Source organism: Aedes aegypti, chromosome 2, assembly GCF_002204515.2.
Source record: "Aedes aegypti strain LVP_AGWG chromosome 2, AaegL5.0 Primary Assembly, whole genome shotgun sequence".
NCBI lineage: Eukaryota > Metazoa > Arthropoda > Insecta > Diptera > Culicidae > Aedes > Aedes aegypti.
In genome coordinates, this window is record NC_035108.1 from 273,121,565 (window position 1) to 273,134,278 (window position 12,714).

Genomic DNA, 12,714 nt, shown 5'->3' on the forward strand with positions numbered 1-12,714 from the left:
ATTTATCCGGAAAAAAGTGTTTTCTCTGTTCTCGTCGATTTTAGACGTTCGATGTCTGCAGAGAAGTTATTTGTAATTGAGTTTTGCATCTTTTAAGAAAAAATTAGGTAAAAATTTTGACTCAAACTTTTTTGTTTAATGAAATTTGTGGCTGCGCTCTTGTGCAAACTTTTAGAAAATGTTATTTTGAACAACTTTGTCGAAGGCATTTTTGATCTAACCCTTCATTTGAGCTAAGTAAATTGATTTTGAAAGTTTTAACTTAGGGTGGACCCAAAAAATTAGTTATTTTGATCTAACTTTTTTATTTTCAGTTTTACGTGAATGTGGTCTTCAGAAGAGTTGCAGAGAAAGTAAAGATACACAAAAGTGGTGTATGGGAATGTTGTAGATCTAGTTAAGTTCTACAACTTTGCTGAAGACAGCACGCCGTAAACTTCAAAATCTTGTGAGTTACAAACTAATTTCGAGTTTTTCAAGTGTATTTTGAAGTGAATTTTCTCAATTTACAAAAATTACGTTCTCACAGTTTTTGCAGCAAAAGTTGCCTATTGTATGCCATTTAAAGAAAATTTTTATCGAACTAACTCCATGAGTCATGAGCATCTAAAGATTTCATAGTTTTTCACTTATATTTGCTCATAACTTCAAAGTCACAAGAATTACAAACTTGCGATGTTCAGCAAAAATGTGTATCTTCAACTTCTGCAACTCTTCTGAAGACCACATTCACGTAAAACTGAAAATAAAAAAGTTAGATCAAAATAACTGATTTTTTGGGTCCACCCTAAGTTAAAACTTTCAAAATCAATTTACTTAGCTCAAATGAAGAGTTAGATCAAAAGTGTCTTCGACAAAGTTGTTCAAAATAACATTTTCTAAAAGTTTGCACAATAGCGCAGCCACAAATTTCATCAAACAAAAAAGTTTGAGTCAAAATTTTAACTTAAATAAGGACCACCCAATTCAACTTTTTTTTCTTAAAAGATGCTACACTCAATTACGAATAACTTCTCTGAAGACATCGAATGTCTAAAATCGACGAAAACAGAGAAAACACTTTTTTCCGGATAAATTGTCGATTCGGTCCATTGTGCATCGGTAGTACAAAGATTTACAGCAGATAAAAGGAATGAATCTTGTCAAAATTTCAAAGATTAACAATGAAATACTAACAATTCCGATTAAGGTTTAAAAGATTCCCTCAGGATAACAAAAGATTCCTGATTTGAAGCCCATGCATTCCTACCCAAACCCAAAAACCTTAGGTTTTTTACCTAACACTTAAAATATAAATAAGAATTCTGAAACAACTACTATAATGCAAGAATTCCAGAATGATTACCGAAATCCCCCAACTCCAACAGAGCTTCCGGTGTTCATTAGAAAATTTCAAAATACCCTGCAGATTCACTTTAAATTCAAAGTATATATGGAAGTCCCAAAATTCTCATAGTAGTCCCAGGATTCCTGCGGAAAATTATTAAATAATTATTGTAATGCCAGAATTCCTACGGTAACTGTCACCGGATTCTGGAAATTATCTACGGAAATCTCCGAATACCTTTCCAAATCTTGAAACTCGCATCGTATTTCCATACATTTCTAATCAAATATAAATTGGTCCAATCGATTCTTCAATCTAAAGGCATCTCTGAAGTTGATTACCAATAGCTTATGGTAAATACCTACTATTTTTTATTTATATATCTGGTCGCTTTAGACCAGAATCAATCATTCAAAGCATCAATTGTTCACCTACCTGTCGTCCTTGTCGTACTTCGGGAACGAAACGTGCATCAGCTCCAGCACGGAAATGTCCCGTTGTGGTTCGGCAGAAATACCCTGGGCACGCTGCCGCTGAACACCACCGGTAGCACCCATTTTGCGTCCTCCGGGCGACACCCCACCGGCACCACCACTCGATCGGAACACACTCTGGAACTTGTCCAGGTGGCTCCGCAGCTCGGCCACTTCGTCATGTTTGTGCCGTAGGCAGTCCTCCAGTTCCCGGATCCGGATGTCTCGGGCCTGTATCACTTTGAGCATTTCTTGCTCCCGAGGTGTGAAATTGGCCGAATCGTTGATGTAGAGGTTCTGCTGAAGGTCACACGGCAGCAAGACAATCTGTTTGACATTGTTGACAGTGGTTGTGGCGGACGAGGGGTCGGCTGCATCCAGGTTGTTGGTGATGGGTTCATTTGGTGGTGGAGTTGGTTGTTTATCGATTGAGGTTGACGGTCCTGGCTCAGCACTGTTTTCATTCATCGTGCCAGCGACGACGTTTGACGCGACAATTTGCAATGACGACGGAACAGTTAGATCTTTTCCCGCGGAACCGAGAGAAGCTACTGACGACGGCGACGACACCAGCGACGCGCCCGACGGAGGTTTAAGTGAAGATTGAGAAGGAGGAGGATCAGGACGGGATGAGGGCAGGGACCGGGACTGGGGCGTCGGAGCACCGAAAGCGAGACCGAGTCCGTTGGTCGGCGCCGCGAAGTTCGCGTACTTCAGCAGACGCACGAGATGCTGAGTATCGAGTGCGGTTGCGCCGCACAAGACCGTCTGCGTCTCCTGCTCTACGGCCGCCGGTCGCCGTGACGCGAAGCACAGCCCGTCAAAACACACGCGCATCCACACTATTTTGAATGGTTCGAAACCGCGGTGTCATAAAAAATAAAATATCTGGAAGTAGACAAAAAAACATACAAAATATTAGCCAAACGGAAGTGTGCATAGTCATAAAGCATTTGGGCCCAGGAGCTCGACTCCCTGGAATCAGAATAGGAAACATCAATTATTTGCTCAGCTCCCCATTACCCTACACACCAGTCGGTTTGTGGGTGTGTTGTCACTATGGGACAGAAATCCTCCTTTGGTTGGCCAAAGCCTCTACCCCAGCCTCTACTGGTCTGGATATGAGTCCTAAAGATTTTCCAAACAATCAGAAAATACGTATAACGAAAGCATTATTTGTGTTATGCTATACGCACACGGCGTGTACATGAGAAAGGTTTATCACAAAAAATAGGCATCGCTAAATCTTTCACCATTCGAAAATCTAGGTTTTTAAATTTCTATTTTTGCTACGGAATATATTAATTCTTTGTTTAATCCAGTTAAAAAATCATTTATGAATTTTTCCTAAGAATTTACGAGGAACATCATTTTAAATTATTCCACGAACTTTTCAGGTACAGGTCCTACGGTGGTTTCTTTATGAATTTCATGTTTCTGCACTTTTGCAGTGCTTTCACCGAGTCTTCTTTACCAGTTATAACTGAGTTCCTCCTGTGATTCCAACGGAAAATCATTCCATAGATTAGTAGTTATTATTCAACCAATTCTTGCTGTAGTTTTTAGACTTTCTGATCCCACCAGATTTGTTTCGGAATATATCTATCTAATTGTTTGAAAAATGTCTTGAAAAATTTTGCCAGAGAATGCCAAAGATTTTTTATAATATTTCTCCAGAAAGGCCCTCTACGTACTTAAAACATGTAAATTCCAATTATCGATTGGAAATATCATCCAGTTGTTCCTTAATAATTTGTTTAGGATTTTATGGAAGAGGATTTCGCCAAGAAGTAGTACCAAACATTCTAGGAGTCTTTTCAGCGAAAATACTCAAAACTTTCCCAAACAATTTGCTTAGGGATATCTTTAAAGAATTACAACTCTGTTTCCCCTGTGATGTCGTCCTAGGATTCTTCCGAATAATTCACCGGAGATTCATCGAAGATCATATTTTCCTGAGATTTTCTTCTTTAAACAGGAATCTTTTAATAAATCATTTGATTTTTTTAATCAAGAGCTTTATTAAAAAATTTTGCAATTCATTTCAGAACTTCTCATTAAAATTCTTCAAAAATTTCATCAGGTATTCATGTAAGTTCTAGATATTTTTCTCTTCAAATCCCAAAAATTTTGTTAAGAATTTCTTAAAAATTCACAATTTTTTACAAATTTTTTGAGAAAAAAATCCTTACAATATACCTGACTGATAGGCTTAAGAGGTTTACTACAAAAAACTCTTGTCATTTTTTCTTAGTCTTTTGTTATGGATAATCAGGATAGAATTAAGATTTAAATGAGATAATTTTATCTAACATCTTAGAAAACGTTTTGCATGTTACTATGGCGAACAAATTTATGTGTTAGGGGGGTCCGTAGCCTTGAGGTTACGCTTTCGCTTCATAAGCGGAAGGTCATGGGTTCGATTCCCAGCCCATCCACAAAAAAAAACTGTCCAGCCACCAGAAGACACCACACTGAGGTCCGTGATTTGGGGAGCACATCCATCCTCCGTCAGTATCAGATGGTGACTGAGACAAACTGACCCTCTTCGAAGGCAGCTAGCCTCACACGGCTCAGAAACACGGCAAACTGAACCACCGCAAAGAGAAATGGACTATGGCTTGTATGGAAATTGATTGAACTAACAGCAGAGCACTCTCCTACCTGCTCGGCGTGAGATTAAAAGAGTAGAAGAGAGTGAAAGCAGATGTAAATATAGATTAGTTGAAAACAGATCTGTATCGGTAAAGAAGCTACAGATGATCTATATGATTCCGGCACAGTGGTGGCCACTAGCACAGAGTGCCTTTCAAATAAAAATATATATATAAAAACAAACAAATTTTTGTAGAAAAATATTCTACGACTTGCAGAAATTCCAAACTTTTTTTTGTTATTGTGGTAGGAACTGCAGAAAATTAATGCAAAAATATTGACGGTATTTTTAAATAACATTGCCAAAGATGTCTTATGGTAAAATAAGTAATGCGAGATTTTACTGAACCTTGAAGGAAATTTTTGCATCACTTAGAAAATTTGTTGAGGAATTTCTGATGCAATTCCAGATATTAGGAACCTTTTATTTTTAGATACTTTACAGTGTTTCTTTTTGGAGTACGAAAAGGTATTTGTATTAAGTTCTTCAATAAAGTGTCGAAACAACCAAAGATAAATGATTATTTATATTGTTTTGTAGAAATGAATGTTCTTCTTCTTCTTTCTGGCGTTACGTCCCAACTGGGACAAAGCCTGCTTCTCAGATTAGTGTTCTCATGAGCACTTCCACAGTTATTAACTGAGAGCTTTCTTTGCCGATTGACCATTTTTGCATGTGTATATCGTGTGGCAGGTACGAGGATACTCTATGCCCTGGGAATCGAGAAAATTTCCTCTACGAAAAGATCCTCGACCAGCGGGATTTCGAACCCACGACCCTCAGCATGGTCATGCTGAATAGCTGCGCGTTTACCGCTACGGCTATCTGGGCCCCAAGAAGAAATGAAATGTTAATAGAATAAATTAAACCTCTAATGAATAGAAACAAATTCAATAAGCACATTCAACAAATTTTAAGAAATATTTGCAGGTTCCCCAGCCGGAATACGATTTTTACGAGATCCAGTCAATTTGTTTGCTTCGCGGATGATACGGACATCGTCGGCCGAACATTTGAAAAGGTGGCAGACCTGTACATCCACCTGAAACGCGAGGCAGCAAAAGTTGGACTGGTGGTGAATGCGACCAGGACAAAGTACATGCTAGCTGGTGGGGCCGAGCGCGACAGGGCTCGCCTAGGTAGCAGTGTTACGATAGACGGGGATACTTTCGAGTCGACGAGTTTGTCTACCTTGGATCTTTGCAGGCGGAAGTCGGGCCTACTATGGCCTCCACAAGAAGCTGCGGTCAAAAAAGATTCACGTCCTCACGAAATATACCATATACAAAACGCTCATAAGGCCTGTAGTCCTCTACGGGCATGAAACGCGGACGATGCTCGAGGAAGACCTGCAAGCACTTGGAGTCTTCGAACGTCGGGTGCTTAGGACGATCTTCGGCGGTGTGCAGGAAAACGGTGTGTGGCGGCGAAGGATGAACCACGAGCTCGCCCAACTCTACGGCGAACCCACTATCCAGAAGGTGGCCAAAGCTGGAAGGATACGATGGGCAGGGCATGTTGCAAGAATGCCGGACAGCAACCCTGCAAAGATGGTGTTCGCTTCGGATCCGGTTGGTACAAGAAGGCGTGGAGCGCAGCGAGCTAGGTGGGCGGATCAAGTGCACATCGATTTGGCACGCGTGGGGCAGAACCGAGGATAACGCTTTAAAGAATCTAAAGGAAAAGGTAAATTCAAGGAGTTTTGAAAAATTTCAGAGGAAGTCTCATACGGTATGGTTCCCTTTTTCTGAAAGTCCATCAGGAATTCCTCAAAAAATGTCAAAATAACGAAAACATTTTCTCCGAGATTCATTGCGCCAATGTTCTTGATAATTTCGTGTTGCACTTATACAGTCCAAAAACAATAGTTTAAATATATTCCCCTCAAAAAAGTTTTTTTCGGAATTTCTACAAGTTCTGGTTTCTACATCAATCTGTTCGCCATAGTATCATGAAACTTCGGAGTTCATTGTGAAACATTTTTAAAGATGTTAGATTCAAATATGTACATTCAATGAACAATAGTTTTATGTGATAATTTCCTCAAAAATCTCTTCAGCTTTTCTGTGAGATATATCGTAAGGCATTTCGTCAAAAAGGTACAGAAATTAACGGTTTATTCATGAATTTTCCGAATTTAATAAATTTTTCGAACTAAATTTAAGCTGAAAAAAATCTGAGATTAATTCTTGCGTGAATTTTTTGAAGGAACCGTAGAACGACATTCCAGGAGAAACAATAATATAATTCTCTGAAGATTTCGCTGAACAAAACAAATTGCTCGTGAAAATTATGTGCATTTTTGTCGCAGAGCTTTTTAAAACAGTTTAACGAATTCTGCTAGAAATGTAATAAGAATGTTTGATTTTTTTTAATTTTCTTGAACAAATTTTCATATAATATTTTTTAGAGAATTTTGATTTATAGAGAAATTTTAGCACTTAGAGATCTGCTGAGAACTTTTCAGAGAAATCGCTTAAAAGATTTTCTCAATTGGATTCAATTGCTTGTGAAAATCTTTGTGGAAATTTTCAGGAGAAATCCTCAATGAACCATTGATTATTTTTAGAATAAAGTAGGGGGAGATCCCCCAGTGCCGGACAGCACCCAATACCGGACAAAGTCGAAACATTGAGAAATCATGGTCCAATCAAGATGGTGTATTAGTAGAAAAGAAAGCTATTATGTAGACTAATGTTTGCGTAGAATAACACATCCTTGAAATATGCATGGCTTTTTAAAAATGTAGAAAAGTTTGAAATTCTTTAAAAATTCACGTAATCTCTTAATTTCGAGCATATTTAGTAATTATTTTAAATGACAAAAAAAATACTTTGGATCACGCAAGCATGATCGAACATAATCCTTATTTGATAGTATGAATGCATTGTGTATCATAATTGAACTAAATATGGACAAATTACAATTTTCGTTAAGCACCTCCTGTCCCTCAGTTTCGGACAGCTTGATTTGTTATATGATATCTTTGTAATTATTGCGTCAGTGTCTCAAAATACATTCATTTTTCATGGGTTTTCGTCGATCAAGGTATCAAACATGCAATAAAATTAAGAAGAATGAACATTCAGAACAATATCGTAAAATGTGCTATTTTTCATCATACATGGAAGAGGTATTTGATAGGCATCTTGCAAACTAAGAAAAACTCAAGTTATTCTTGTAAATGTTGCAAATGCATTGAATTGGTAATTATAAACTATTCCTATAGTGTACACATTCAATGATGTTCAAATTTGCAGAATTCGAGGCATTTCCAAATCGTGTCCGGTATTGGGTGCCACCTTTCAAGATCGATCAATTTGGTACTAAACTTTATCATCCAAATGCATGGTTAAAATTCATATTTATATTTTCAAACTTATTTTGTACGCTATAAAAATGATAATATTTATCATAAATGGGTAACACGAGCCCATAAAATCAATAGTTTTTCAATTGTGAATTTTAGTGGCTTAAGTGTCCGGTACTGGGGGATCTCCCCCTACTGGAAAATTTTTAAAGCAATCCTTGAAGAATTCTCGAAAGAGATTCTGAAACATTTGTTAAACAAAACATAACGAAGAACCTCATAGGTAAAGTTTGAAGAACTGTTAGTGCTTAATGATCTTGAAGATAATTTTGGTGAGACCCCTAGAAACTATTTTCCTTTTTTCGATAATCCTATAGATGACATTTTAAATTGAACGTATATGTAATAAAAACGTAGAGAACCTTCCTGCAGAGATGTTGAAAATAATTTCTAAAGCATTCTCTGGCTTAAGATTTCTGTAAGTAATTTGAAAGAGATTATTTAAGAAGTGTAGTGTTATGGTTAGATCATAGAGCGTAGAGAAAATTTAGGAAAAAAAATGTTGAATAATAACTACTCGTGGAAATGGTTTTCCGTGGGAATCGTAGGGGGAACTTAAAACTAGGTAAAGAAGTTTTTGTAAAAAGCACGGAAAAAGCACGGAGATAATTGAACAATCACAAGGGATACTCCCAGTGAGTTATTTATTGAAAATCTTGAGGTTTTTTACTATTTTATATTTTCCGTATTGAAAACTAAAATTTACAAATCTCACTAATGGGCAGCGACGTGTGACAGATTCACAAACATAAAATGAAATCTATACAAATCTATGCAAACTACAAAATTTGAGAAAATTGTGATTATTGCGACAGAAATTACAAGAATTTGCTAGGCCTCCTCAAGAAAAATCCTAGCTACGCCAATGCGTGGAAGCTGTTTATATGTAGATATATGAACCTCTCTCAGGGATGTTTGAAATTCCTGTCCAAACTACTAAAAGAATACAACTATAAATCAGTGAGGTTTTGTTTGACCTTTTCTAAGTAACCTTTCATCAAGCTGAACGAAATTTGCCTTTGAAATCCTGACAAAATTCAACTAATTACTCAACAAAATCCTCATAATAACACCATTTTGCGCCAAATCGTGTTCAGTGCTGGCAGCATCCTTTCAGATTTCAATGCGATCTTCTGGATTTGCAGACCTTGAGTAAGTAAACCACATTGTACACCTAATTTTTCCAAAATTTATCTGGACTATTTTTTGGAAAGGGACACACTTTTTAACCCGATTTTTTGAAAATGATTTAAGCAAGTGAATGCTACAATTGTTTCATAATTCAATGAAGCTCAATAAACGAGTCAATTTTGTCTAATCAGTTTGTTTTAAGTTATCGACAGTTCCATGTAAAAATTGCACGTGAAGCGTTTTTTGCCAACTTACATCTGGAGTAGATAGCACTCTCTTGAAATACAAAAAAAATATATATAAGAGCTTATCGAAAATAATATTCGTTTGTTGTACGAACCGCACAGAATGACGGCGCAAACAGGATGCGGATACGTTGGGCAGGCCGGTTTTTCAGTATTTTCAGAACACTTGTCAGAAACGTTTGAATGAACAATTTTGCAGAAGAAAGTTTTTTGTTTTTTCAAACGCTTCTTTCTTAAGATAGAAATGATCTATATATGTTGAAAGTTAACTCTACTACCCATGTTCGCAAGGATGACGTTTTCGGCAAATTTTCGTTATTTAAATGATAGGTAACTGAAGAATGTTTTAAGATTTTTTCAGGCAGGTATCTAGATAAGGGCTACGCTGAATAATGTAGTTTGAATGCTGAAATTATCAATGACGCTTACCATGCGAACATGGACAGAAGATTAAATTCAATACCATCAACATTAAGTTCTGATTTGCCCCTAGTACAGGACGTGGCAGCTCAACTAAGACTGCCCCATTATTTTTTTGTCGATAACCTTGACGATACACTAGCCAGTGCTACCAGTATCCTTTTTTAACATACCTTGTGAACAAATTAAAATATCAAGACTCATACTTTTGTCGTTTCTTGCACGCTTCATTCATACAGTGCAATAGAGGATGTTTGCTTATTTAAAGATCAGGTTTATTTACAAAACGAGCGATATTTTTAGAGAAAATTGATACAATTTCCATTATATTGCTTTCAGTCATTTTTTTTTTAATTATGTTAGCATTGTAAGAGCATTGAGGGGCCCAGATAGCCGTAGCGGTAAACGCGCAGCTATTCAGCATGACCAAGCTGAGGGTCGTGGGTTCGAATCCCACCGGTCGAGGATCTTTTCGGGTTGGAAATTTTCTCGACTTCCCAGGGCATAGAGTATCTTCGTACCTGCCACACGATATACACATGCAAAAATGGTCATTGGCATAGTAAACTCTCAGTTAATAACTGTGGAAGTGCTCATAAGAACACTAAGCTGAGAAGCAGGCTCTGTCCCAGTGGGGACGTTACGCCAGAAAAGAAGAAGAAGAAGCATGCAAGAAACTTAAGATCGAATACAAATGGATTTGAAACAAAATATTTCATGGAAAATTTCTAAACTTTTAATAAAAATTCTAATTTATAAACTAACAACATGGCCAGGCTAACAACAAAGTGCCTTGTTGCTATCCAACTCAACGATGTGGAAGTAGGCCTTCCCCAAAACAACCAATGAGAAGTGGTCTTTTTGACAGGCAATTGGTTTAATTTTTGCACTTTGACCTGACACGTCTTGTCTTAGATTTGCCCAAGATAATTTGCCAAAAACATTCTAGGGAGCATACTCAGAACAAGAGAATCAAACTGTCATTAAAACAATAGAAAAACAAACAACAAAGCAAGCGCGCTCACAACCGTTTGTCAAAATTTTTCCGGATTAGAATACAATCAAATGAAAAATTGTCATGACAATCACGAGAGGCAACATTGTTGCAACCTTTTCAGCTAGTGATTAATCTGTTATTTTAAAAACTAACCAAATTTATGTATGGATGCTGTTTGATAATTACCAACACGGAGAAAGTTCTTAAAAATTGCAATGCAAAGCCTAGAATATTATATTTTGTTCAAGTGGTGATAAACTCTTGTTGCGGAATAAAATTGTTGCTACAAAAATAGGAGAGGATACTATTTTCGCTGCTGTGTATTGGTTGACAATTGGTTCACTACCCAGAACACTATCGGTTTTGCCCAACCAAAAAAGGGTTTCTGTCCCATAGTGAGACGTCTTCGTCTGTCCCACACAGCGAGCAGACAGCCCAAAAGAAAACTCTTTCTTCGCGCGAATAAAGGCCCAAACGCAATGATAGCGGAACGGCAACGGAATGCGGAACCGGTTCGCCAGCAAGAATCACACCATCTCGACTGAGCTGTCAATGGATGAAAGTGAGCCAACACTGAATCGACAAGCAAAGTATAGTTCATGCTGGCGAACCGGTTCCGCTTTCCGTTGCCGTTCCGCTATCATTGCGTTTAGGCCTTAAGCGATCAGCTTCGGGGGAGTGTTGATATGCCGCCGCATGGAGGACTGACTTTGCAGTTTACTTATGGCTTGATACGTTTTTGATGACCTGCTTTTAGGGCATGAAGTGCGATTTCGACGTGTTGTAAATCGAACTCTGGAGTGACTCATCAGCAGTTCAGAGTTTGAATTTATAGATACTTTAGAATTTGTAATTTGAAACACATTTGTATTTCAAAATTTATCTCGTAATATGTCGTCTATCATATCTAGATATGCGTCATCGGGTAAGAACAGTGTTCCTTTCTTGTCACATACGAAATGCGAAATTCTTTACGCCATTTCAACATTGATTGTCTTTGTCCCATTTTTCGACTTGGTTTCTGAGCAAAAAAATAAGCCACTCCCATGCTCATCTGTCTTGAAATATGATGTGCGTTACTCATTGGGAGTACGACAGATTTATCGTACAACTCAGCACGACGTCGAGCCGAGGGAACATAAAATTTGAATTTTTGAGATACGTCCATCAAAAGCGTTTTGATCTATTGTTGAAATTCACACAAGAAACAAAAATAAATACACGGTAGTCATATGGTGCGAATTGAAATAGAATTTCGCTTAGTTGACCGATGACTGATGCGAATTTAATTGCTTTTGACGCATGCTGTTTTTTTCCTGTTTATGAGAACATAGGGAAGCTCGGTGTTATACGCCTCACCCGGCATTTGACAGTTTTGACATCAAAATTTACTAAAAAAAAAAAATTCAACCAAGATCTTAAATTATGGATAGCTAAAGATTTCATAGTCACTTAAATTTGCTTATAATTTTAAAATCACAAGATCTAAAAACTTGCAATGTTCAGCAAAATGTGTTTCATTCCTTCCTCTACAACTCTTCTGAAGACCACATTCACGTAAAACTTAAAACAAAAAAGATAGACAATAAAACTTATTTTTGGGATCCACTGAAGTTAAAACTTTTGGAATCCATTTACTTGGCTCACATGAAAAGATAGATCAAAAGTGTCTTTGGCAAAGTTGTTCGAAATAATATTTTCTAAAAGTTTGTGGAACAAAAAACAAAAAAGGTTTTCAAAATTCAAACTCATATAATGGCCACCCTACTCAACTGTTTTCTTATAAGATACAAAACTCAATTACGAATAACTTATCTGAAGACATGACATGTCTTAAATCGACGAGAACAGAGAAAACACTTTTTTCATGCTAAATTGTCGATTTGAACCATTGTGCAATGGATAGAAGTTTTCTTCCAAAAAACATTTACATCTCAGATTTCTCCCGATAATCGACGATATGAGATCGATTGCCTCCGACTGAAATCGCATCGGGTCATTCTATCGCTCCGTGTCACCAACATACCCATCGGACACGATCAATGGCTAGCTGCTTGCAAATAATCGCCCAAACCTGATCCACCAGAGCTTTATT

At 37.4% G+C, this 12,714-nt stretch overlaps 1 protein-coding gene across 1 annotated transcript in view; it reads right to left on the reverse strand.

The window, feature by feature from the left end:
* LOC5570428 overlaps window positions 1-12,714 on the reverse strand; it is a 207,885-nt gene that overhangs the window by 91,529 nt on the left and 103,642 nt on the right. The window contains exon 5 of the mRNA XM_021845099.1: window positions 1,763-2,688. Within this exon, the coding sequence (XP_021700791.1) occupies window positions 1,763-2,637 (875 nt within the window). The 5' untranslated portion in view covers window positions 2,638-2,688. The remainder of the gene's footprint in view (window positions 1-1,762; window positions 2,689-12,714) is intronic.